Here is a 23,389-nt window from a genome sequence, read left to right as displayed (position 1 = left end):
ACCCGAGCGTAGCTTTTACCCGCACGTTTATTCTACTCCACTGATGACCTGAGACTATCTGATATTCAGTCATGTGTATGTACCAGTAACATTTAATAAAGGTAAAGTGTTTGGGGAATATTTTGCAGGCATACATTACCAATCCAGATCTTTCAGAAAATAATTTTTAATTTCATTTTAAATACGAAATATGAGATGTGATTAAAGTGAGAAAGTTAAAAAGTTGAATTGCACATTGTAATGCTGGCAGAAGGTTTGCATTCCTAAACCTGAAATAAAAATCAGTGACTGTTTGTTACATTTACATTTTTATTTACTGGGAATAAAGAGAAAAATCTTAGTATTTCCATCATCATTTATAGTATTTTCTGTGTTAACCGCCTCCTCAGAGGAAGTGTGATCAGTACTGGCCGGCGGAGGTGCAGGAGGAGTACGGCAGCTTCCTGGTGACGGTGAAGAGCAGCAGAGCGCTTGCCTACTACACCCAGAGGAGCTTCACTGTGAGGAACACCAACACCAAGAAGGTCCGACACACAGCCAGTCAGATCACAGGGCGACTGCAGTGGCAGCGCTCAGTAATGTTATCATGTCTGAGCAAACTAGACGTTCTCTGGTCATGTTAACATGGAACATAATGTAGATTTGAGATTTTGTTAATATATTCAAATATAAAAGAATTGTGATTTCAAGCTCCTTAAATGTGCTTTAATGACACGACTGAAGACAAGAGTCCCTTGTGGAAGTTTTATTTTAATCATTTCCTGTTTGGTGTTGTCCACCTGTAGGGCTCCCAGAAGGGGCGGAGCAACGAGCGGACGGTGACTCAGTACCATTACACCCAGTGGCCCGACATGGGCGTCCCAGAGTTCGCTCTGCCGCTGCTCAGCTTCGTCCGCAAGTCGTCCAAAGCCAGGGCGGAGGACATGGGGCCCATGGTGGTGCACTGCAGGTAAGATCTGATTAAACTGGATGACGAGAGACGAAGCTTTGTTTTCATTTTTCATGCTGACGTCAGTAAATCTCTGATTCATCTCGTTCCTCCTTCTGGTTGCCGTGCAGCGCTGGCGTGGGCCGCACGGGTACGTACGTGGTCCTGGACAGCATGCTGAAGCAGATGAGAGACGAGAGCAGCGTCAACATTACGGGCTTCCTCAAACACATCCGCACACAGAGGAACTACCTGGTTCAGACTGAGGTCAGAGGTCAACCTGTCTGTCTGTCCATACACATTAATACAGTTCTTCAGTTGTACAATTATACATTTCCACAGCAGTTTGAACCCAGTAAGCAAAACAATGCAAGTTATCCAAACAGGAATAAGACTTTATCTTTATAACTGGCCTCAGTCTTTAGAGTCTAACCTCACTATCTGTCTCTCCTCTCTGCAGGAACAGTACGTCTTTATCCACGACGCCTTGGTGGAGGCCATCTTGTCCGGAGAGACGGAGGTGGCGGCGGCTCAGCTGCACAGGTACGTGGACGAGCTGCTGATCCCGGGGCCGGCTGGGAGGACGCGCCTGGACAAACAGTTCAAGGTGAGCAGCTCAAACAGTTCACTCTGTGCTCACTGCTGCATGACAACTCATTCAGATACAATCTCACAAATGTGTCTTGTCTGTACTGACTTATTCTCTGCCATAGAATGTATACTTTTTAATTGTATTATGACATGTTAATGATATTTTTTCTGGTTCTTTCCTTCATTGTTTCTGTTTGTTTTAAATTATTCTTTAATAACCAGCTGACTGCTGGTTGTTGAATTTACAGATAAAAGGCTCGTTTTATTATCACATGGAGCTGTCATCAAAAAACACCCAAATATAGAATGAACATTTAAAACATTGCAACAAATGCAGAACTTCATTTAGAAATGTTCAAATCTGGTCACGGATTATTTTCTGAGCACTTTGCATAGATGCTGTGTAAAAACCAACCAGTGTTGCTTCTTCAGTCGTTTACAGATGTTTGGTGTGTTTCCCCCACAGCTGGTTTGTCACTGTGGAGTGAAGCAGTGCGACTCCTCTGCAGCTCTGCAGGACAGCAACCGCAGCAAGAACAGAAGCTGCTCCGTGGTGCCTGGTGAGTCCGACGGCTTTGTCCGCTCAGGAGCCGCAGCGCTTATAGTTAGGATAGGATGCTAGTGTTGAATGTTTAGTTTGTCTCTCCGGCTACAGTTTGTTGAAGATAGATGGGCAGAGACGGTGTTGCATGACTCTGTAACGGTTGTTCTTCTTCTTTCTATCTTTGCAGTTGAGAGGTCACGAGTGCGCCTGTCTACGGCGGCGGGGGAAACGTCCGACTACATTAACGCATCATACGTCACAGTAAGAACAAGCGCATTGTGTCCAGGTTTAAATGAGGAGAGGGATATCACAGAGGTCCAGGCTGCTCTTTTAACACACTGTACTCTTGTGCAGCTGTAATATTTCTTCCTTATTGATTATTCATTGCTTGACACAACTGTTGTTTAATGAGTTTAAGACATTAATGGTGAACAGTGGACATAAGTGAAATGTATCATCCTCTTGAGTTTGTAAAAACATGGACATCATTGATACCAAGCCCAGGTTCTGTTCCTGCAGGGTTACAGGCAGAGCAGCGAGTTCATCATTACCCAGAATCCTTTGCCCGGCACCATAAAGGACTTCTGGAGGATGATATGGGACCACAACGCCCAGGTCATCGTGTCGCTGATGGGGACGCCGTCAGGCGAGGTGAGGAGTTTGTGGTTGTGCAAAGTCTGTACTCTTTAAACTTAAAATAATTAGTTAAACATTTTGCGAAATGCACGTCGTTTTGGTTCAGAGACCTCAGATGGATATCAATCCAATGTCTGTGTGTTAAATACAGAGCTGGAGTGGTTAGCCTAGCCTGCTCTGTGATGAGGCCAGGTGGCGACCTCCGGTTCTGAAGAGTGAAGTCGATGCAGAAGTGTCTTAAACTTGCATTCTCTCTAGTGTCCACCAGGGGGCGACTCCTCTGGTTGTATAGAAGTCTATGAGAAAATGACTCTACTTCTCTCTTGATTTATTACCTCAGTAAACATTGTAAACATGAGTTTATGGTCTCAATCTCTAGTTTCAAGTCTTCTTCAATACAGCATGATGTTCATTTAGTACATTATGGTCCATTTAGAGTCAAACAGACCATAAAGCAGGGGATGCTTTAGCCCTTTTGCGTCACTTCTGGTTGCAAAAAAGCCAAGATGGCGGTTGCCGTAATCCATGATGGCGACGGCCAAAACGAGAAAGTCGAGGCTCATTCTAAGGTAACGATAATGCAACAATTCATATTTTCAGGTACTTATACACCAAAGAAAACATACTTAATAATATGATATTTCATCTCTGCTCATGATCTCCCTAAATGCTACATACTGTAGCTTTTAAACAATTGAGTCAGCTAATTCAAAAGTCTCTGTGCTGAATTTGTATTTGGTTTCACTTGTTAACAAACCTTTAAATGGAGGCTACCATCTTGAAATAATGCGGGAACGCTCCAAAGTTGGAATAAGTGGAGTTTTTCCCATTTTGCCGACATGGCATCAATGCAGCATTAACAGGCATGAGGTTGATATCCGCTCTCAGAAAAAAAAGCAAATAATAGAGTTTCTGAAACTTTTAAACTATTCATTTAGGATTCACAAAAGCACGTTCGCTCAGAATTCTCTGATGTATAACAAGTCAGCGTAAGTACAGATTTCAAACTGTCGTGTTGCATCAAAGAGTAAACGTCCGCTGACTTCCTGTGTTGTTAGACGCCCAAGGAGGAGGCGGAGCTGTGTGTCGTCTGGCCCCGTAAAGGGCAGCCAATCAGCTACGAGATGTTCACCGTCACCCAGAGGAGTGAGAATCATATCTGTCTGACAAACGAGGACATGCTGGTGGTCCAGGACTATGTGCTGGAAGCTACACAGGTTAGTGCGACCTGGAACATGACAGCTTCACAAAAAGCATGGTCCTAAATGAATAGCTTTTAGTATCTATTTATGTAGCTCGTTTTAATTTATCGAGGGTTTGAGTTATCTGTCTCCAGGTTTCTGCCTCCACTCCACTTATAACATTCTGGTCCAAGATATAAGAATACATATTAGCTCTGATCCCATTCTTGTTCACCAGAGGATGAATCCAATGGACCCCATGACGTAACCTCTAATGCAGAGGTTCTCAAAGTTTTGATGACTGAGGGCCAATTTAGTGATCCAGCATATGATTGAGGGCCGCACGGCAGAAATGCACGCATAAGTTGTCTGAGTTGTCCAACAAAATCGCTCAGTTAAGATAACAGCAATATATTTTTTTTATTACTTTATTATTGCATACTATAGTATGACATTTTATGGTATACAATATTATGACGTTTTAAGGACCTTATTATGACAAACTGTATAAAGACATTTTAAAGTTTTTTGATGACATCTTTTATGATAAACATTTTTTTTTATATTACTTTTTTGACATACTATGACTATGACATACTTTCTTCATATTTCGACATACTATACTATGACTTTTTATTGACTTTTTAGACATAGTATACTATATCTTTTTTTATATATTTTTTTTTTACATACATTTTTTCATGACTTTTTATTGACGTTTTTGACATAGTATACTATATCTTTTTTTATATATATTTTTTTTACATACATTTTTTCATGACTTTTCGACATACTATACTATGACTTTTTATTGACTTTTTTGACATAGTATACTATATATTTTTTTTACATACATTTTTTCATGACTTTTCGACATGCTATACTATGACTTTTTATTGACTTTTTTGACATAGTATACTATATCTTTTTTTTATATATATTTTTTTTTACATACATTTTTTCATGACTTTTCGACATGCTATACTATTACTTTTTATTGACTTTTTTGACATAGTATACTATATCTTTTTTTTTATATATATATTTTTTTACATACATTTTTCATGACTTTTCGACATACTATACTATGACTTTTTATTGACTTTTTTGACATAGTATACTATATATTTTTTTACATACATTTTTTCATGACTTTTCGACATGCTATACTATGACTTTTTATTGACTTTTTTGACATGGTATACTATATCTTTTTTTTATATACATTTTTCATGACTTTTCGACATACTATACTATGACTTTTTATTGACTTTTTTGACATAGTATACTATATCTTTTTTTTATATATATTTTTTTTTACATACATTTTTTCATGACTTTTCGACATGCTATACTATTACTTTTTATTGACTTTTTTGACATAGTATACTATATCTTTTTTTTTATATATATATTTTTTTACATACATTTTTCATGACTTTTCGACATACTATACTATGACTTTTTATTGACTTTTTTGACATAGTATACTATATATTTTTTTACATACATTTTTTCATGACTTTTCGACATGCTATACTATTACTTTTTATTGACTTTTTTGACATAGTATACTATATCTTTTTTTTTATATATATATTTTTTTACATACATTTTTCATGACTTTTCGACATACTATACTATGACTTTTAATTGACTTTTTTGACATAGTATACTATATATTTTTTTACATACATTTTTTCATGACTTTTTCCATGCTATTCTATGACTTATTTTGTGACTTTTCTGACATACTGACATATTATGACTTTCTTCTTTTTTCGACATGCTGTACTATGACTTCTTTTTCATGCTATGAGTTTTTCCAAACAAATTTCAACATACTTTATTATGACTTTTACTGATGTTTTTCCACATACTATAACTTTTTCATGACTTTTCTGACATGCTATACTACTTTTCTTTTATATACTATACAATTACTTTATGACCTTTTTCAACATACCATAGTATGAATACTTTTCATATGTTTCACAATACTATACTACGACTTTTTAACATTCGATACTATATTTATTTGGGGCATTTTTTGACATACTATACTATGAGAGTTTTATGTCGTCCTGATCGAGCAATAATGACAATTAAGTGTTTAAATGTGCAAGTGTCTGAATACTTTCTGAAGCCATTGTGTATTATTTGAGATTCATATTGTTGATGGGATTATTAGTTATTGCACAGTATAAACCCATAAATAACTTTAAAGGCCTCTCTTTGTTTGGAGATGTTAGAGGACAAAATGTTACTCTCTGATTGGCTGTGACAGATGTCTGATCTCGTTCTCTCTTATCTCGACAGGACGATTATGTTTTGGAGGTGAAACACTTCCGAGCCTCCCGCTGGCCAAATCCAGACAGTCCCATCAGCAACACCTTCGAGCTCCTCAACCTGGTGAAAGAGGAGAGCACCACCAAGGACGGCCCCATTGTGGTCCACGATGAGTAAGACCGAAGACATTTGCCACAAGAAAAACAACATTTTGAGGGATTCTCTGCTCTGAATGACATTATCTCACAGTGAAAGTTTTTTCTTCTAGTGTTGGTGGTGTCACAGCAGGAACATTCTGCGCTCTGTCATCTCTAACTCGTCAGCTGGAGGCCGAAGGTTCGGTCGACGTCTTCCAAGTGGCCAAGCTGACGAACCTCATGAGACCAGGCATCTTCAGCGACATCGTAAGGCTGGCTTTTGTCTCACAATATGCTGATGATAATGTAATTTATGTTACACTGCTTCTGTGACCAAACACTAGGTTCATTTTAGCCTATTACAACGTGGGTGATATTTGTCAAGTTAACAGCTGAGATCTTGTTAGATTATTAATAAGAGTAAAGTCTGACACGCCAAGAATCAGTCATACGATTAGTCTGTTTCCTTATTTGGAAGAGAAATCTATTTGACACCATCGAATACCAGGATCTTAAATGCGTCTAAATATAACAATTGGTTACCTGTCGTTGTTTTACAGGAGCAGTACCAGTTCCTGTACAAAGCAATGTTGAGTCTCATCGGGACGCAAGAAGATGAGAAAACCCTCCAGTCCTCAGACAACAACGGCACCATTGTGGTGGGAACCGCCAGCACTGCAGAGAGCCTTGAATCCCTGGTGTAACCTGCCCCCCCCCCCCCCCCCCCACCCCCACAAAGAACTTGTTTAACTTTTACAAATGAGCAACAGCATTCTGTCCCTCCACTTCAATCACCAACAGAGCTTCTCCTGATGCCAGACTCATGCTACAACTACTAAATAGAAATCCTCAGCATTCAGGAGGACTCCGTGCGGTAGTTTGTACTGAATGAGGTTTTTTCTCTCCGCTGGATCTGGATCTGCCTGCGGTTTTGTAATGTGTGCCTTTTTGTATTTTTCATTCTGTACTTCTAACTTTGATGCAAGCTGTAGACTAACTGTCTACTGTTTTAACGCTGCCCTGACACGTTTCACTTAACTAACTTAACTTTTCCTAAACCTTTGTATTTATTGGCACTGAGCCAAATGGGGGAGGATAAAAAAGGGAAAAAGCATCTTTCTACATCAAATGAGATATTTTGTTAGCTTGTCTTTGATAGAGCTCCTGCACTGAACTCCTTTCTGTAAATACCATCGCAACGGTAACAGCAGTTTGCTATTGCAGTCAAATATAAAATAAGGGCCTGGAATAATAAAAAATAATAATCTAATGTAAATAATATTGTAGTAATCAACTTGATGGACCAAATTTCTATTTATACTTTTAGATTTTTATATTTGACCATTTTTAGTGCATTCGAATGTTATGGTTTAATTCTAATTGCTTAGTTGGAGAACATTAATGCTTTTATATTCTGGATTTTGTAACAGACTAAATGTGATGCATGGGGTATACTGACATGTTTGTTTTCTTAGCTGGACATGAAACACTGCTGGATTATTAGCTAGAGGATTAAATAAGTGAAAGAACACCAAAGAAGGAGCCGTTTGAAATATTTTTGTTACTGTGTGCATAACTACACCAACACACACACACACACACACACACACACACAGTGCAGTCTGTTAAGAAAAACCAGCCAATCCTGGCCAATAATGCTTTTACTATTTTTCTTCAGTTATATAAAGCTTTAACAGAGGGGGATTAATAAACAAGAAAACGGGACAGTATGTCATAATAGCTCATATAGTAAGACATAAAAAATCATAGCATAGTGAGTCATGTCATAAGAAGTCAGTTGGAGTGCTGGGGTTAGGGTCATCCTTTACAGGTATGGGACATTTAGTTTTCATTTTATTCATTAAAGTTGCTCAGGCTGCCCATTAGTTTGATATTTTTGTGTACAATAGTGTTTTTTGTCCTGCAGGTGGCAGGGGGAAAAAACATCAAAATATGGCATCAACAGGGCTCATGAATATCCACAAGACATTTCGTAAGAATGGTAGCTAACGGGATTTTTCACATCACGATAAAAACTAAAAAGGTAAACAAAAAGTAAAACGCGACTCCAAGCAGGACGACAAAAAGGCAATCAAAAATTGTCTGAAAAAGCGGGTTATATAAATTTACATTTCTGGGCTTTAGCTGATGCGTTTACTCAAGAGTGACTTACAGACGCAGAATGAGCCTCACGGTCTACCAACAGGAAGGAGGTCAGAGGTCACAACGACGAGACAAAAGATGGAACAGACGCCCCTGTGAGCCTGACAGGAGAGAGGTGTTAAAGACACAAACGCAGAAATAGAGATAATAAAGATGTGGCTCTGATGAAAACCAAGTGTTGTCCAGCCTGTGGATTATACATTTTCCCTTTATGGAGTCATGCTTTAATCCCTCCGCTGAACTGGTTATTCCAATTGATTTCCCATGTCTTAATCCGGGCTAAGACTCAAGACGCAAGAAACGCGCCTTTTCAGGACAGAAAATAGGTCAAGTGTCCCAGACGTCATCTTGACCGGCCGCCGTATCCACACCTTCATTTGCATTTTTGATTTCTCATAATTACATGCCCAATTATCCCCTGCTTGGTGGCCTCGTTTGCATGGCTGCCTCCAAATTGAGTGGAAGCAAACAGGCTGATTGTCTTTCTTCTAGAGGCTGAGAAGTCTCCAGAACAGAATCCCTGGAGTCCAATATTTGACGATTGCTTGAATCTGAACGATAGACACAGAGACAGTGGTGAAGGAAGTACGTTTAGTAAAATACTACAGTGCAAATGTACTCAACTACAAGTGAAAGTTCTGTACTTAAGTATTATAAGCAAAATGCACTTTGAATCACATGTACTATTGGTTTGTTAAATCTACAGTTTGTGTATAAACTATCAATCTGAAGTGCAACATGTCAACCGTGTAATTAAATATTGTTTCATTACAATTAATAAATTGATACAATAAAAAAACTTTACTATAAATTATTAAATTGCATCGGCATTGAAGAGATACTAAATAATATGATTATTACATTTGCAATAGCCATTTCTGTATCTAAGTCATAAAAGTAGAAGAAAGAATGTAACAGTTTTATTCATGTAACATGTTTAGATAGCAAAATGTTCTATCAAAACAAGCTTTTACAGACAAATGAGTGGCGTGAATGTCAACTGAAACAGGCGGTAAATAAAACCAATACTTTGATCACTAACATGTTAGTGTTGCTCTCTTTTGCCCACAAAATGTGTAGTTTCATCTGAATTTACCAGTCTTTGTGTCATTGAGATTCAAACCTATAAATCTATCCAACACGCTGCCGTTTAAAACCTTCTGGAGGCCCACATATAAACTACATTAAGTATACATATATGAATGCATTACTTTAAAAAATATAGCTCAGGTACTTATAAAATATCTTTCTCTGGGTATTTGTTTAAAGCATTTAACAAACCGTTTACAAGGTGACCACATCCTCCACAAAAAATAAAATAAATATTGCTCAGGTGGAAGACAATAAATACTAGAGTCTGGGAAACTTTAGGTTCCACAAATACAGAACAACTCAAAATGATCTTCTACCTCAGAGCTCCACATACGCTGATTTATACGCCGCCGTTTCTGATCACGTTTCAGCTACAGAATCTAGATCATGAGTTCATGAACAATATTCTAAAGATAACATTTCTAGTGGTCGCATATATTTTTTACTTTCTCTAACATTTTTAAGAACTTTCTAAACAATGTTCAGATTGGAATCATCCAGGTCAGTGGCCTACATGATGTAAAACAAGATAGGTTTGCATTCAATTATAATTTTTAAAATACATTTTTGAATCAACTTCTCAGTACATTTGGCTAGCTTTCCATGGAATTATGATCAATTTAGCTTCACAGACTGACAAGACTAGCTGAAGTCAGCATGACAGACAAAGGACATCAGCTAACAGTACATTTTTGTACTATAGCTCACATTGTTGAGCTTTTTTTCACTTTAAATAAGCTACCCTGCCTCAAGATAGAGGGCTTCATGTCTTCATTGTGACCTAAAGTTTGTTGGGATAAGCTTTGAAGCTTCGGAACTGTTATGAGATTATGTCATATTTTAAATCGATCAGATGGCAAACATTTTCGTGTTTTGTCAAACCAGGTAAAAACCGGTGCTCTCTTTAGCACAGTGCAGTTTTGATAAAATCATTATGATGTTAAGAATCAGACATTTTTGAATCCTCCACATGCAGTCTTTAGCATTTTTTAAATGATGGTACCGCTTAATTAAACTATTATTTCTGGATAACGAGCTGTAGAAGCTGAACAAAATCTAATAATAAGTGGTGATCATTAGATTCTGATTTAATACTTTTGAGCTTGGAGTTGTATATTTAAAATGCATTATAAATATTGTTTTAGTATTATAATACATCTTTGAGATATTGAGACTGAGGTAATCATATTGCATACATGTCATGTGTTAGTTTCTGACTAATAAAATAAAACGATTAACTCATGATCCTGTTCCAACCAGCTGAACATAATCATTCCCAGCTGCTCTTAGCTTCATTAGCGTTCACTCTGAACTAAACAGTGGACGGCTTCATGATGTAATGTCCTGAGAATGGGAGCTGTTAACAGTACTCTATGGTTCATTTCCATCACGGCTTTGAAGAAAGCCAGTTAGTGACTACGGTGATGTTTTGTTGTTGAAGGTCTGTGCAGTATTGAGCTGGGTTTGTATGGGATTTATAATTAATGCAGAAATCAGAACTTGCGATCAGCAAATGGTTTTTATGTCGGATGTCAGAATTTACTATCAAGTCTCCAGGAAAAGTTTACCAGCAAGAGTTTCTACAGTAGTTTGGCCTGATTAATGAGACAATGTTTGTGCTTTTAAACACCTAAACTGTTGGACCACTCCAGCTTTTACACATCTTCACAGAAGAACTCTGACACAATAGACAAACTCAGAGTGTTAATATTAAACTGTAGATTAATGAATATGATCTGAACTGCTGCCTTTTACTGCTTCTGACCTAAAACTTACAGACAGCTTTAAAACATCACGAAATGATTCTAACATTTAATTTGAACACAATTAAATATTACTTCTGGGGATTGAAACATTTGACCTTTTTGGCTTTTTTTCCCTTCAACCTTTCGACCGATCCAGTTTGGATAAAGTCGGTGAAGAGGCAGTTGATTGCATGTGTTTTTATTTTAATAAATGTTCTCTGGGGTTTGTTGAATATTAATCACAGTGATTACTGATCTGCTCTCTCTGGAGGCTCGAGCTTTTACTCCTGCAGGGTGCTCTTGGACATGAAGTGAAGTCCTTCCTCCTTCAGGCAGGCCAGCGCCGGCCCGTAGATGTCCTTCGTCATCGGCACCACGAGTCCCTTTGTAATGATTTCACCTGCAGAAAGAAATAAAATGCATGCACAACTTTTTGTTATTTAATTTTTACTTAAATTCTTGAGACAGAAACAATCTTCCAGACGGACGTCACTAACCATCGAGGACCATGCGGGCAGCAATGGCTGCTGGGTAACCCACAGTCTTGGCCATGGCGGAGAAGCCGCTGGGGTCGCCGTACACCGCCAGACTGATGTGTTTGGTCTCCAGCTCGCCGGTCGGGTGGCGAAGCCCGATGTCGTTCCTCATGATGATCATGTCGCGCTCGGACTTATCTAACCAAGGGAAAGAAGCCATTAGTAGTTAATGTACTGGTTTATTATAATAATAATAACAACAACAACAACAACAACAACAACAACAACAACAACAACAACAACAACAACAACAACAACAACAACAACTTTATTTATACAGCACCTTTTAAAAACAGAGGTTACAAAGTGCAAACTAAGGTAAAAGTTAAACCATGATAAATAAATGATAAATAGGAAAACTGAACAGAGAGCCGATGAAGAGAAGCCAGGATCGGGAGTGATGTGATTACATGTAGTACTTGTTTCTAAGTAATAAAATGTGCCTCACCGAAGGATAATTTAGCTTCCAGGTGTTTAGCCAGAGCGGCCAGAACGCTGTCGGCGTGAACCACCGACTCGTCGCTCAGCATCCCAAACCTGAACACACAGAGACAAAAAAATGACTTTTTTCCTCACAATAGAATAACCTTCACAAAGCCGTTTCAAAGGGTTTAAAAAGAGGAAATGATTCCGCTTTAACACCCCGGCGGCGTTCGGAGCAGCAGCCCACACATCCTTGGCTAAGTCTAAAGAGATGAGCAGTTGCTTTTTGTCGCTGCGTTGCTGGTGAATTGAATAAATGAACAAGTCATTCAATTTGAACCTCGAGCTTCGTTTGGCTTTTTACTCTTTTTTTTTTTTTTTTTTAACTGCACAGATTGGAATGTTTCCAGCGGTTCACTTTTACCGTCGGAGGAATTCACATTTCAATGCCAGCCGAGGCCCCTCATTCCGCCCTCGGAGGCAGAACAATGGCGGCACGGGGGCCTTGGTCTGAAGAGACCTTTTCGGAAAAAGTTGGTTTAAACTGAAGAGCGTGCGCGCTACACCACTTCAAAAAAAAGAGGGGGAAGTGGAAAAGTGTGCAGAAGAGGAGCAGCCTCGGCCTTGTTCTCAGCCCGCCATCATTCCACAGAACCAACGCTAACTTTGAAGAGCAACAGACGTCAGCAATCTGCCGCTGAGAAGCACGGACAAGATGGACATCCAAAGAACTTACGCCGGATTTAGAACCACAGTGTTTCCCCATAGTTGACCAAATTATGAATTACTAATTCGATTCCACCGTCCACCACCACATGGAGAAGCATCAGGTACCTTTCAGAATACTTCTCACTTTTAAAGCTGGTTCGTCTGTTACTCTTGTTATTTACTTCTTCCAAAACGTTAGTAAAATATCACCAGGATCAAATAAGGTTTTTATTGAAACTAAATTATGACTGGTGTGTTATCTGCATGCCAAATTGATCAGAGCACACAAGGCTAAACTGCCTCCTAGAGATCTATATGACCGGCTACCGACGAGCATAAAACACACCGAGGCTACGGCAAAGAATACGGACAACAATGATAATCTGTGACACAGTTTACCAGACAACCTGGAAACATCAAACCTCTTTTTTCCCTCTTTAAGCTCTGCCTTTGTACGACTGACTCTCCAGATGTTCCCAGGTGTTCCATGACTTAACAGGAGATTTCATTGATGGTATTGAAGCTTAACATTTAGCTCAAGTACAGAGGTTCAGAGAGGAACTGTTTTCCTAGACTAGTCTCCTCAAGATCCTCTTTATCTCCTAGAAGGTTCCATGACTTTCCAGGAGATTTCATTGATGGTATTGAAGCTTAACATTTAGTTAGTATATTTAGAAGTACAGAGGTTCAGAGAGGAACTGTTTTTCTTCCCACATGTTAGACATTTCCCAATCCTAAATCCTAAATCCTAAACAGTTTTCAGTCTCTCACCATCTCAGGGTGTCCATCACAAAGTCGTCTTTTCCGATGCGTTCAAATACGGTTTCTTCAAAGGCGTCGTGGGAAACAGAAGAGGACAATCCCATCAGCTTACAGAGGAGCGCTTTCTGGAGAGAAGACATATCACAGTTTCTCTTTTTACTGGAGCTCCTCCATACATACATTTAAAACATGTTACAACATATATAAAATGTCTCCTAAAGCTCCTAGTCTGTCTCCTCGCTCATCTTTAGCTTCCAGTCTGTCTTCAAGTGCTCCTCTAAAGCTCCAAGACCTTTATATTTAAATACCCCCTTTAGCTCCTAGACTGTCTTCTATCTCCTTTTTAGCTCCTAGCATGTCTCCTCGCTCCTCTTTAGCTCATTGATTGTCTCCTAGCTCCTAAACTGTCTCCCTAAGATCCCTTTTCGCTCCTAGAATGTCTCCTAAAGATCTCCTTTAGCTCCTATACTGTTTCATAAAGCTCCTCTTTAACTACTAGTCTGTCTCCTAGCTCCTCTTTAGCTCCTACACTGGGTCTTATCATCATCTCCTTAACTGTCTCCTACTCCTCTCTTTATACATGGAGATTAGACACTTTTAAAAATGGCTTAACGAGGCTCCGGAGCAACATTTTTCTTTTTTTCTTTGCATCTCGTTTCCAGATAGAAAAGATATTCAAGAGTGTTTTCAGAAACACAAGTGGCGGGATATAAAATAGCAAATCATGCTTTGATTAATGAAAATGCAGCTCTGTGTTTCTCTTTCATCTCAAAGGGATCAGAGACGACAAACATTCTGCTGTAAACTCTCATCAGTGTGGGAGAGCCTTGGCTCACTGCAGCCTTGATGTTGACAAGCAGCTATTGACAGTAATAGACTCTTCAGCAAACCCACTTCCACAGACGCTTCAAGTGGAAGAGCTGCAAAACTGTTTTCTGAACCTTAATGACAGACTGGAGAAAGAAGCACACTCTGTACACACAATGGATCCTCAGCGGAGGTTCTTACCCAGGACACAGGGCATGAAGTAGGCTTCAGGATGGGACAGGGCTCGCTGTTGATCAGACCCAGTTTGACAAACCCACTCATGGCCTTTGAGAAGCCCTTTGGGACAAGACAAGATTCACAATGAACACATTTACAGGGACACAACATACTTCCACTTCACTACATTTGTCTGACAGCTTTAGTTACTATTTAAATGACAGTTTTTCATCCCCTTCCTGTTCAGGTGAAAACCACGTATCTCCAGATGTGTCGATGTTGAATGTTTGTGATAAACTGAAGGATGAAGTGTTCCTTTATGTGTTGATGATGAATGTTTGTGATAAACTGAAGGATGAAGTGTTTCCTTTATATGTTGATGTTGAATGTTTGTGATAAACTGAAGGATGAAGTGTTCCTTTATGTGTTGATGAATGTTTGTGATAAACTGAAGGATGAAGTGTTCCTTTATGTGTCGATGTTGAATGTTTGTGATAAACTGAAGGATGAAGTGTTCCTTTATGTGTTGATGATGAATGTTTGTGATAAACTGAAGGATGAAGTGTTTCTTTATGTGTTGATGAATGTTTGTGATAAACTGAAGGATGAAGTGTTCCTTTATGTGTTGATGATGAATGTTTGTGATAAACTGAAGGATGAAGTGTTTCTTTATGTGTTGATGTTGAATGTTTGTGATGAACTGAAGGATGAAGTGTTTCTGTATGTGTCGATGTTGAATGTTTGTGATAAACTGAAGGATGAAGTGTTTCTTTATGTGTCGATGTTGAATGTTTGTGATAAACTGAAGGATGAAGTGTTTCTTTATGTGTTGATGAATGTTTGTGATAAACTGAAGGATGAAGTGTTCCTTTATGTGTCGATGTTGAATGTTTGTGATGAACTGAAGGATGAAGTGTTCCTTTATGTGTTGATGTTGAATGTTTGTGATAAACTGAAGGATGAAGTGTTCCTTTATATGTTGATGTTGAATGTTTGTGATAAACTGAAGGATGAAGTGTTCCTTTATATGTTGATGTTGAATGTTTGTGATAAACTGAAGGATGAAGTGTTTCTTTATGTGTCGATGTTGAATGTTTGTGATAAACTGAAGGATGAAGTGTTTCTTTATATGTTGATGAATGTTTGTGATAAACTGAAGGATGAAGTGTTCCTTTATATGTCGATGTTGAATGTTTGTGATAAACTGAAGGATGAAGTGTTCCTTTATATGTCGATGTTGAAAGTTTGTGATAAACTGAAGGATGAAGTGTTTCTTTATGTGTCGATGTTGAATGTTTGTGATAAACTGAAGGATGAAGTGTTTCTTTATGTGTTGATGTTGAATGTTTGTGATAAACTGAAGGATGAAGTGTTCCTTTATGTGTTGATGATGAATGTTTGTGATAAACTGAAGGATGAAGTGTTCCTTTGTGTCGATGTTGAATGTTTGTGATAAACTGAAGGATGAAGTGTTCCTTTATGTGTTGATGTTGAATGTTTGTGATGAACTGAAGGATGAAGTGTTTCTGTATGTGTCGATGTTGAATGTTTGTGATAAACTGAAGGATGAAGTGTTCCTTTATGTGTTGATGTTGAATGTTTGTGATAAACTGAAGGATGAAGTGTTCCTTTATGTGTTGATGTTGAATGTTTGTGATAAACTGAAGGATGAAGTGTTCCTTTATGTGTTGATGTTGAATGTTTGTGATAAACTGAAGGATGAAGTGTTTCTTTATGTGTTGATGTTGAATGTTTGTGATAAACTGAAGGATGAAGTGTTTCTTTATGTGTTGATGTTGAATGTTTGTGATAAACTGAAGGATGAAGTGTTCCTTTATGTGTTGATGTTGAATGTTTGTGATAAACTGAAGGATGAAGTGTTTCTTTATGTGTTGATGTTGAATGTTTGTGATAAACTGAAGGATGAAGTGTTCCTTTATGTGTTGATGTTGAATGTTTGTGATAAACTGAAGGATGAAGTGTTCCTTTATGTGTTGATGTTGAATGTTTGTGATAAACTGAAGGATGAAGTGTTTCTTTATGTGTTGATGTTGAATGTTTGTGATAAACTGAAGGATGAAGTGTTCCTTTATGTGTTGATGTTGAATGTTTGTGATAAACTGAAGGATGAAGTGTTCCTTTGTGTCGATGTTGAATGTTTGTGATAAACTGAAGGATGAAGTGTTCCTTTATGTGTTGATGTTGAATGTTTGTGATGAACTGAAGGATGAAGTGTTTCTGTATGTGTCGATGTTGAATGTTTGTGATAAACTGAAGGATGAAGTGTTTCTTTATGTGTCGATGTTGAATGTTTGTGATAAACTGAAGGATGAAGTGTTTCCTTTATATGTTGATGTTGAATGTTTGTGATAAACTGAAGGATGAAGTGTTTCCTTTATATGTTGATGTTGAATGTTTGTGATAAACTGAAGGATGAAGTGTTTCTTTATGTGTCGATGTTGAATGTTTGTGATAAACTGAAGGATGAAGTGTTTCTTTATGTGTCGATGTTGAATGTTTGTGATAAACTGAAGGATGAAGTGTTTCCTTTATATGTTGATGTTGAATGTTTGTGATAAACTGAAGGATGAAGTGTTTCCTTTATGTGTTGATGTTGAATGTTTGTGATAAACTGAAGGATGAAGTGTTCCTTTATGTGTTGATGTTGAATGTTTGTGATAAACTGAAGGATGAAGTGTTCCTTTATGTGTCGATGTTGAATGTTTGTGATAAACTGAAGGATGAAGTGTTCCTTTATGTGTTGATGATGAATGTTTGTGATAAACTGAAGGATGAAGTGTTCCTTTATGTGTTGATGTTGAATGTTTGTGATAAACTGAAGGATGAAGTGTTCCTTTATGTGTCGATGTTGAATGTTTGTGATAAACTGAAGGATGAAGTGTTTCCTTTATATGTTGATGTTGAATGTTTGTGATAAACTGAAGGATGAAGTGTTTCTTTATGTGTCGATGTTGAATGTTTGTGATAAACTGAAGGATGAAGTGTTTCTTTATGTGTTGATGAATGTTTGTGATAAACTGAAGGATGAAGTGTTCCTTTATGTGTTGATGATGAATGTTTGTGATAAACTGAAGGATGAAGTGTTCCTTTGTGTCGATGTTGAATGTTTGTGATAAACTGAAGGATGAAGTGTTCCTTTATGTGTTGATGTTGAATGTTTGTGATGAACTGAAGGATGAAGTGTTTCTGTATGTGTCGATATTGAATGTTTGTGATAAACTGAAGGATGAAGTGTTTCTTTATGTGTCGATGTTGAATGTTTGTGATAAACTGAAGGATGAAGTGTTCCTTTATGTGTTGATGATGAATGTTTGTGATAAACTGAAGGATGAAGTGTTCCTTTATGTGTTGATGTTGAATGTTTGTGATAAACTGAAGGATGAAGTGTTCCTTTATGTGTCGATGTTGAATGTTTGTGATAAACTGAAGGATGAAGTGTTTCCTTTATATGTTGATGTTGAATGTTTGTGATAAACTGAAGGATGAAGTGTTTCTTTATGTGTCGATGTTGAATGTTTGTGATAAACTGAAGGATGAAGTGTTTCTTTATGTGTTGATGAATGTTTGTGATAAACTGAAGGATGAAGTGTTCCTTTATGTGTTGATGATGAATGTTTGTGATAAACTGAAGGATGAAGTGTTTCTGTATGTGTCGATGTTGAATGTTTGTGATAAACTGAAGGATGAAGTGTTTCTTTATGTGTCGATGTTGAATGTTTGTGATAAACTGAAGGATGAAGTGTTTCCTTTATATGTTGATGTTGAATGTTTGTGATAAACTGAAGGATGAAGTGTTCCTTTATGTGTCGATGTTGAATGTTTGTGATAAACTGAAGGATGAAGTGTTTCTGTATGTGTCGATGTTGAATGTTTGTGATAAACTGAAGGATGAAGTGTTTCCTTTATATGTTGATGTTGAATGTTTGTGATAAACTGAAGGATGAAGTGTTTCCTTTATGTGTTGATGTTGAATGTTTGTGATAAACTGAAGGATGAAGTGTTCCTTTGTGTCGATGTTGAATGTTTGTGATAAACTGAAGGATGAAGTGTTTCTTTATGTGTCGATGTTGAATGTTTGTGATAAACTGAAGGATGAAGTGTTCCTTTATGTGTCGATGTTGAATGTTTGTGATAAACTGAAGGATGAAGTGTTTCTTTATGTGTCGATGTTGAATGTTTGTGATAAACTGAAGGATGAAGTGTTCCTTTATGTGTCGATGTTGAATGTTTGTGATAAACTGAAGGATGAAGTGTTTCTTTATGTGTCGATGTTGAATGTTTGTGATAAACTGAAGGATGAAGTGTTCCTTTATGTGTCGATGTTGAATGTTTGTGATAAACTGAAGGATGAAGTGTTCCTTTATGTGTCGATGTTGAATGTTTGTGATAAACTGAAGGATGAAGTGTTTCTTTATGTGTCGATGTTGAATGTTTGTGATAAACTGAAGGATGAAGTGTTCCTTTATGTGTCGATGTTGAATGTTTGTGATAAACTGAAGGATGAAGTGTTCCTTTATGTGTTGATGTTGAATGTTTGTGATAAACTGAAGGATGAAGTGTTCCTTTATGTGTTGATGTTGAATGTTTGTGATAAACTGAAGGATGAAGTGTTTCTTTATGTGTTGATGTTGAATGTTTGTGATAAACTGAAGGATGAAGTGTTTCTTTATGTGTTGATGTTGAATGTTTGTGATAAACTGAAGGATGAAGTGTTTCTTTATGTGTTGATGATGAATGTTTGTGATAAACTGAAGGATGAAGTGTTTCTTTATGTGTTGATGATGAATGTTTGTGATAAACTGAAGGATGAAGTGTTCCTTTATGTGTTGATGATGAATGTTTGTGATAAACTGAAGGATGAAGTGTTCCTTTATGTGTTGATGATGAATGTTTGTGATAAACTGAAGGATGAAGTGTTTCTTTATGTGTTGATGATGAATGTTTGTGATAAACTGAAGGATGAAGTGTTTCTTTATGTGTTGATGAATGTTTGTGATAAACTGAAGGATGAAGTGTTCCTTTATGTGTTGATGATGAATGTTTGTGATAAACTGAAGGATGAAGTGTTCCTTTATGTGTTGATGATGAATGTTTGTGATAAACTGAAGGATGAAGTGTTCCTTTATGTGTTGATGATGAATGTTTGTGATAAACTGAAGGATGAAGTGTTTCTTTATGTGTTGATGATGAATGTTTGTGATAAACTGAAGGATGAAGTGTTCCTTTATGTGTTGATGTTGAATGTTTGTGATAAACTGAAGGATGAAGTGTTTCTTTATGTGTTGATGATGAATGTTTGTGATAAACTGAAGGATGAAGTGTTTCTTTATGTGTTGATGATGAATGTTTGTGATAAACTGAAGGATGAAGTGTTTATGTGTTGAGAAAATACTCATACTTCAGCTAAATAAACTCTTTAAAAAGCCTCTTGGATCAGCTGGAAAATGCATCGTCACAAAGCTGAAACAGGCTGTTTATCTTTTTAGAGATACGTGGTTCTCACAGGACAGAGACGCTACAAACATATGATGATCTCATAGAATATGATGCATTGATGTAGATTAAACGAACCAACAGGAAATAAAGGAGTTAAAATGCAACATACACATTAATGCAGCAGGAATATTAATCCAGAAACATCAGATGTAATCGTGAAACAGACAGGAATATTTTACTGCACATCAATACTTTAATATAAAACTTTATTATAGATAAAAATTGTAATGCATGTCCAAATCAACTTGGAGAAAAGCAGACCACAAGCTTACTAGTTTACTTGATTAAGTAAAGCTGAAAATTCTTATAATAAAATAATGCAAGTATTAGAAAGCCTTTAGTTTAAGTTTGCAGGGGTCTGTGTGTGTGTGTGTGTGTGTGTGTGTGTGTGTGTGTGTGTGTGTGTGTGTCATACCTTGAAGCGCAGTGTTCCTCTGATCAGTGTGTGTGCCGTCTGGATGCCGTAAGACTCGGCGTACTTGGTGCTGTTGCGGTTTGGAAATCCCTCCAGGTTGAAACCAGGAAAGAAATCCATCGGCGTGCTGGACTCCATCAGAGCGCCGCCAGCCGGGATGCTCACCACCTGAACGACACAGATTCATTTTCACTACTTCATTTAAAGCGCTGGAAAAGATTTACAGAACAAATATATTGTTGTCTGGTCCTTTGAGGCCTCCGTACCCGGTTGTCTTGGAGGAAGATGGCGGGGCTGATGGTGTTGAGGAGGACGCCGTACGGACTCCAGCTGAACTTGTAGCGAAGAGGATTGTCGGAACATTCAGGAGCAGGAAGACCGCCGCAGAACGAGCTGTAGGACTCCACCTGAAACACCGTCAATTAACAACCTCATTGTTGTTCATTGTTAAAATGGTACAAAAAAAATTGAATGACATGCTGGAACAGATTTTGGTCAAAACATTAATTGTCTTCTTCTACAGTGGTTTAATGGCATCTGACTGAAGAATAAGCGCCACCAGCTGTTTATCTCAATAAACCAACTGATAATATCTGCAGTAACATAACTGTAGTGGGTGGAAAGGTGCATTAATGGCCATTTTCTTTTTCCAATTTTGTGGAAATTCGGTTAAAATTAACGACACACACACACACACACACACACACACACACACACACACACACACACACACACACACACACACACACACACACACACACACACACACACACACACACACACACACACACACACACACAGAGAGAGAGAGAGAGAGAAAGAGAGAGCTGACTCACGGTGCAGCCGTCGGCTTTGGCCTTATCGATACACTCCATGGCCAGCATGTGATCGATACCCGGGTCCAGTCCCATCTCGTTCACTATGGTGATGCCGGCCTCCTCCGCACTGACACACACAAAAACAATCTTTATTATATCTTGATTAAAGGCACAGTAAAATAAATTTTCATCACCTGATTAAACCAGTTTACTAGTTTACAATGTCATTTTCTGCAAAAAATAAATAAATAAAAGTTTGTTTGGTCGTGTTCTGTCACCGTTTTAATTGTGAGTTAGTTTTAAGCCAATTCTGCCACATCAAACAGTAACTTATATGTTTAATATTGTATAAAATATTACTTGTATATTTAAAGATGTTATACACACATGATAAAAGAAACGCATTGTTTTTGACTGATTACATTCATTTACGTTGTTAAAGCACATCACCTGCTCTGCAGCTCCTTCATGGCGGGACTCAGGTAGCTGGCTGTCACCATGTTTACCTTCCTCTTGATGCAGTGTTTGGCGATGAGCGGGTGAAGAGTGTACGGCAGCATGCTGAGGAGCAGAGGGAGGACAGGTCAGGACAGACGGCGATCCATTCATCATGGATTTTTCATATTTATTTTTTAGTTTCCTATTGGTAAAGGTTGTGGATGGTACCTGGTACTTTTTATTTAATACGGACAGATACAATATGATGAGACCAACTGAAGACAGTTATCCGATGTTTATAGCAGATGCTAATTTGAAACGTATACTACGTACAGTACCCCGCACACTACACTGCACAGTATGCTGTACATTACACCTACACTGCGTACAGTGCGCTGTACACTACAGCGTACATTATGAACAGGGTGGCGTACACTACAGCGTAAACTATGTACAGTACACTGTACACTACGCCATAAAGTACACCGTACAAGACGTCATACACTACACCATACAATACGTACACTAGGCTGTACACTACACCATTAACTACCCCATACACTATGTACACAACATGTGTGTGACAACATATTCTGTTGTCCAGCGTGACCTCGGTCCATGCTGTACCTGATGACCAAGTCATGATCTTTGACCAGAGAGTCCAGGTGTCCTTCCTGGCTGCCGATGTCCAGCATGATGGGGATGGTGTTGGGATATTTGGCCGCCAGCTCCTCTGCCTGCTTCAGCAGCACCGACGCTGAGAGAAGGAAAGTCACGTCAGCTAATTCTGAAAACGTTTCTTCTGGGATTAATGATACGACTGACTACAAACTGTGATGTATCTCCATTTTGCAGTGTTGAAGAGTATATTTACTCAACTGTACCTTTACTTAAGAATTTCCATTTTATGCCACTTTATACTTCTACTGCACCACAATTCAGAGAGAAACATGCTTTTTACTCCACTTGGCAGATAATACAAAATGTTAATCAACCATTAAATTAAGAAGCATTATGATGGATGAAGATGAGAATGTATTGGTCCCCAGCAGTACATATGGTACAAATAAAACCACCTTGCTGCAAAATTAAAGTGATGAACACATGAATGTATCAATTATTATTATTCAGTGATATCATATACATTAAAGGAACACACCTGGACAGGAAGGGGATAAAAAACATCTGAAAAGAAACTAAAGCGTTCAGACAAAAGTAGTAAAAAGTACAATATGTACCTCTGAGGTGTAGTACAGTAAAAAGTACAATATGTACCTCTGAGATGTAGTACAGTAAAAATTACAATATGTACCTCTGAGATGTAGTACAGCATAAAGTACACTATGTACCTCTGAGATGTAGTACAGTAAAAAGTACACTATGTACCTCTGAGATGTAGTACAGCATAAAGTACACTATGTACCTCTGAGATGTAGTACAGTATAAAGTACACTATGTACCTCTGAGATGTAGTACAGTATA

At 37.9% G+C, this 23,389-nt stretch overlaps 2 protein-coding genes across 5 annotated transcripts in view; one reads left to right on the top strand and one right to left on the bottom strand.

Moving 5' to 3' along the window:
* ptprz1a (protein tyrosine phosphatase receptor type Z1a) overlaps window positions 1-8,272 on the top strand; it is a 43,291-nt gene extending 35,019 nt beyond the window's left edge. The window contains exons 20-30 of the mRNA XM_076089813.1: window positions 390-524; window positions 786-949; window positions 1,060-1,195; window positions 1,389-1,535; window positions 1,986-2,079; window positions 2,251-2,324; window positions 2,583-2,714; window positions 3,767-3,916; window positions 6,200-6,342; window positions 6,438-6,573; window positions 6,867-8,272. Coding sequence (XP_075945928.1) covers window positions 390-524; window positions 786-949; window positions 1,060-1,195; window positions 1,389-1,535; window positions 1,986-2,079; window positions 2,251-2,324; window positions 2,583-2,714; window positions 3,767-3,916; window positions 6,200-6,342; window positions 6,438-6,573; window positions 6,867-7,010 — 1,455 coding nt within the window. The 3' untranslated portion in view covers window positions 7,011-8,272. The remainder of the gene's footprint in view (window positions 1-389; window positions 525-785; window positions 950-1,059; window positions 1,196-1,388; window positions 1,536-1,985; window positions 2,080-2,250; window positions 2,325-2,582; window positions 2,715-3,766; window positions 3,917-6,199; window positions 6,343-6,437; window positions 6,574-6,866) is intronic.
* Window positions 8,273-9,374: 1,102 nt separating this feature from the next.
* aass (aminoadipate-semialdehyde synthase) overlaps window positions 9,375-23,389 on the bottom strand; it is a 29,569-nt gene continuing 15,554 nt past the window's right edge. For all 4 annotated transcript variants that reach the window (XM_076089696.1, XM_076089697.1, XM_076089695.1 and 1 more), the window contains 10 exons: window positions 22,535-22,664; window positions 21,920-22,030; window positions 21,488-21,596; window positions 20,918-21,058; window positions 20,652-20,819; window positions 14,744-14,839; window positions 13,745-13,860; window positions 12,291-12,379; window positions 11,804-11,980; window positions 9,375-11,706 (listed from right to left, as the gene is read on the bottom strand). In XM_076089696.1, coding sequence (XP_075945811.1) covers window positions 11,588-11,706; window positions 11,804-11,980; window positions 12,291-12,379; window positions 13,745-13,860; window positions 14,744-14,839; window positions 20,652-20,819; window positions 20,918-21,058; window positions 21,488-21,596; window positions 21,920-22,030; window positions 22,535-22,664 — 1,256 coding nt within the window. In that variant the 3' untranslated portion in view covers window positions 9,375-11,587. The remainder of the gene's footprint in view (window positions 11,707-11,803; window positions 11,981-12,290; window positions 12,380-13,744; window positions 13,861-14,743; window positions 14,840-20,651; window positions 20,820-20,917; window positions 21,059-21,487; window positions 21,597-21,919; window positions 22,031-22,534; window positions 22,665-23,389) is intronic.

This window comes from Anarhichas minor, unplaced genomic scaffold (assembly GCF_050575085.1).
Source record: "Anarhichas minor isolate MPS153535 unplaced genomic scaffold, ASM5057508v1 ptg000011l, whole genome shotgun sequence".
Lineage (NCBI taxonomy): Eukaryota > Metazoa > Chordata > Actinopteri > Perciformes > Anarhichadidae > Anarhichas > Anarhichas minor.
Note: the sequence above shows the minus strand (reverse complement) of the source record. Positions and strands in the feature narration are given on the sequence as shown.